Source organism: Perkinsus marinus (genome assembly GCF_000006405.1).
Source record: "Perkinsus marinus ATCC 50983 genomic scaffold scf_1104296970860, whole genome shotgun sequence".
Lineage (NCBI taxonomy): Eukaryota > Perkinsozoa > Perkinsida > Perkinsidae > Perkinsus > Perkinsus marinus.
This window is the reverse complement of record NW_003202287.1, coordinates 1-992: the sequence shown is the minus strand read 5'-3', so window position 1 is coordinate 992 and position 992 is coordinate 1. Positions and strand designations below refer to the sequence as shown.

General features: G+C 44.7%; 1 protein-coding gene across 1 annotated transcript; it reads right to left on the bottom strand.

Annotated features, from left to right (window-relative positions):
• Positions 1–59: 59 nt before the first annotated feature.
• On the bottom strand, positions 60–730 carry Pmar_PMAR022665 (conserved hypothetical protein; the record flags this gene model as incomplete). The annotated part of the gene is made up of 5 exons (XM_002767220.1): positions 60–137; positions 182–297; positions 341–448; positions 493–572; positions 618–730. Coding segments are annotated over 5 exons (495 nt in total), but the record flags the coding sequence as incomplete, so codon positions are not given.
• Between the last annotated feature and the right edge of the window lie 262 nt (positions 731–992).

Sequence of the window (992 nt, the reverse complement as noted above, 5' to 3'; positions counted from 1 at the left end):
ATACGACAACTTACTTTTCCCCCGTATCCTGGTCGGTGTCGTAAATTTTTATGCTCTTATCATCGCTGGAACACCGTCGAAAAAGTTCCTCTGAACTTCCACATTGAGGTGACTTCATCGTGTTTGCCGTGCAATATCTGAAACAAAAGTTCCAAGGTCACGGCATATTTCACCCACTTACCAAAACGGGCGTTTTAAGATCCTCCATATGGTCGCAAATCCAATCTTGAGCTGCAAGTACCGCGAGGGCTGTTCCCAGTCGAGGCTTGCTGGGGTACAGCAACTTGTTATTCTCACCTGTAGATCTCATCACCGAGGGAATCAACAGGGAGTTGCTTACGTGCAAAATCGGTAAACGTCTTATCAACAAAACATTTATCAAGAATGTCTTTGGTCGGAGTAATCGGCGCTTTGGGCATCCACGAACCGATCTTCCTGAAAGTGATCTCTGAGAGAAAACAGAGTCAGTTGGGGTAGAGGGCGCGAGCGTACCGATGATTTTCGGAGGTTTTATCGCCTCGTCCACTTTCACCATGGGACTGACTAGAATCGCTCCATCGAAAATCTCGGGTCTATAAAACAAAGAAATTGGCCCAATTCGTGATACAAAAACTAACCTCCGCATGGCTGAGTGACAGACCAAACCTCCCCCTAAAGATACTCCCCAAGCGAACATCGGTAGCCTAGTCTTGACGGCATCTTCTAATTGCTTTTGGAAAGGCTTAGCAACCTAAACGGCAGACCGGACATACGCATCTACAAAATATCCTTCATTTTTCACGGGAGGTGATACGGTCTAGTGAATGAGAAATAACACTAACGATGATAACAGTATAATAGTCATTTGACTATGTGAAATTCACAGCGAAGTCGTATGATCTCTTGTATTCCTGATGAGAAGTTCGTACGATGAATGAAATGGATAATGGTATCAGTCCCTACCTTATCTATGAACTGTTCTGTTGACTGAATGTGGTCTTCCCAAGAGGGAA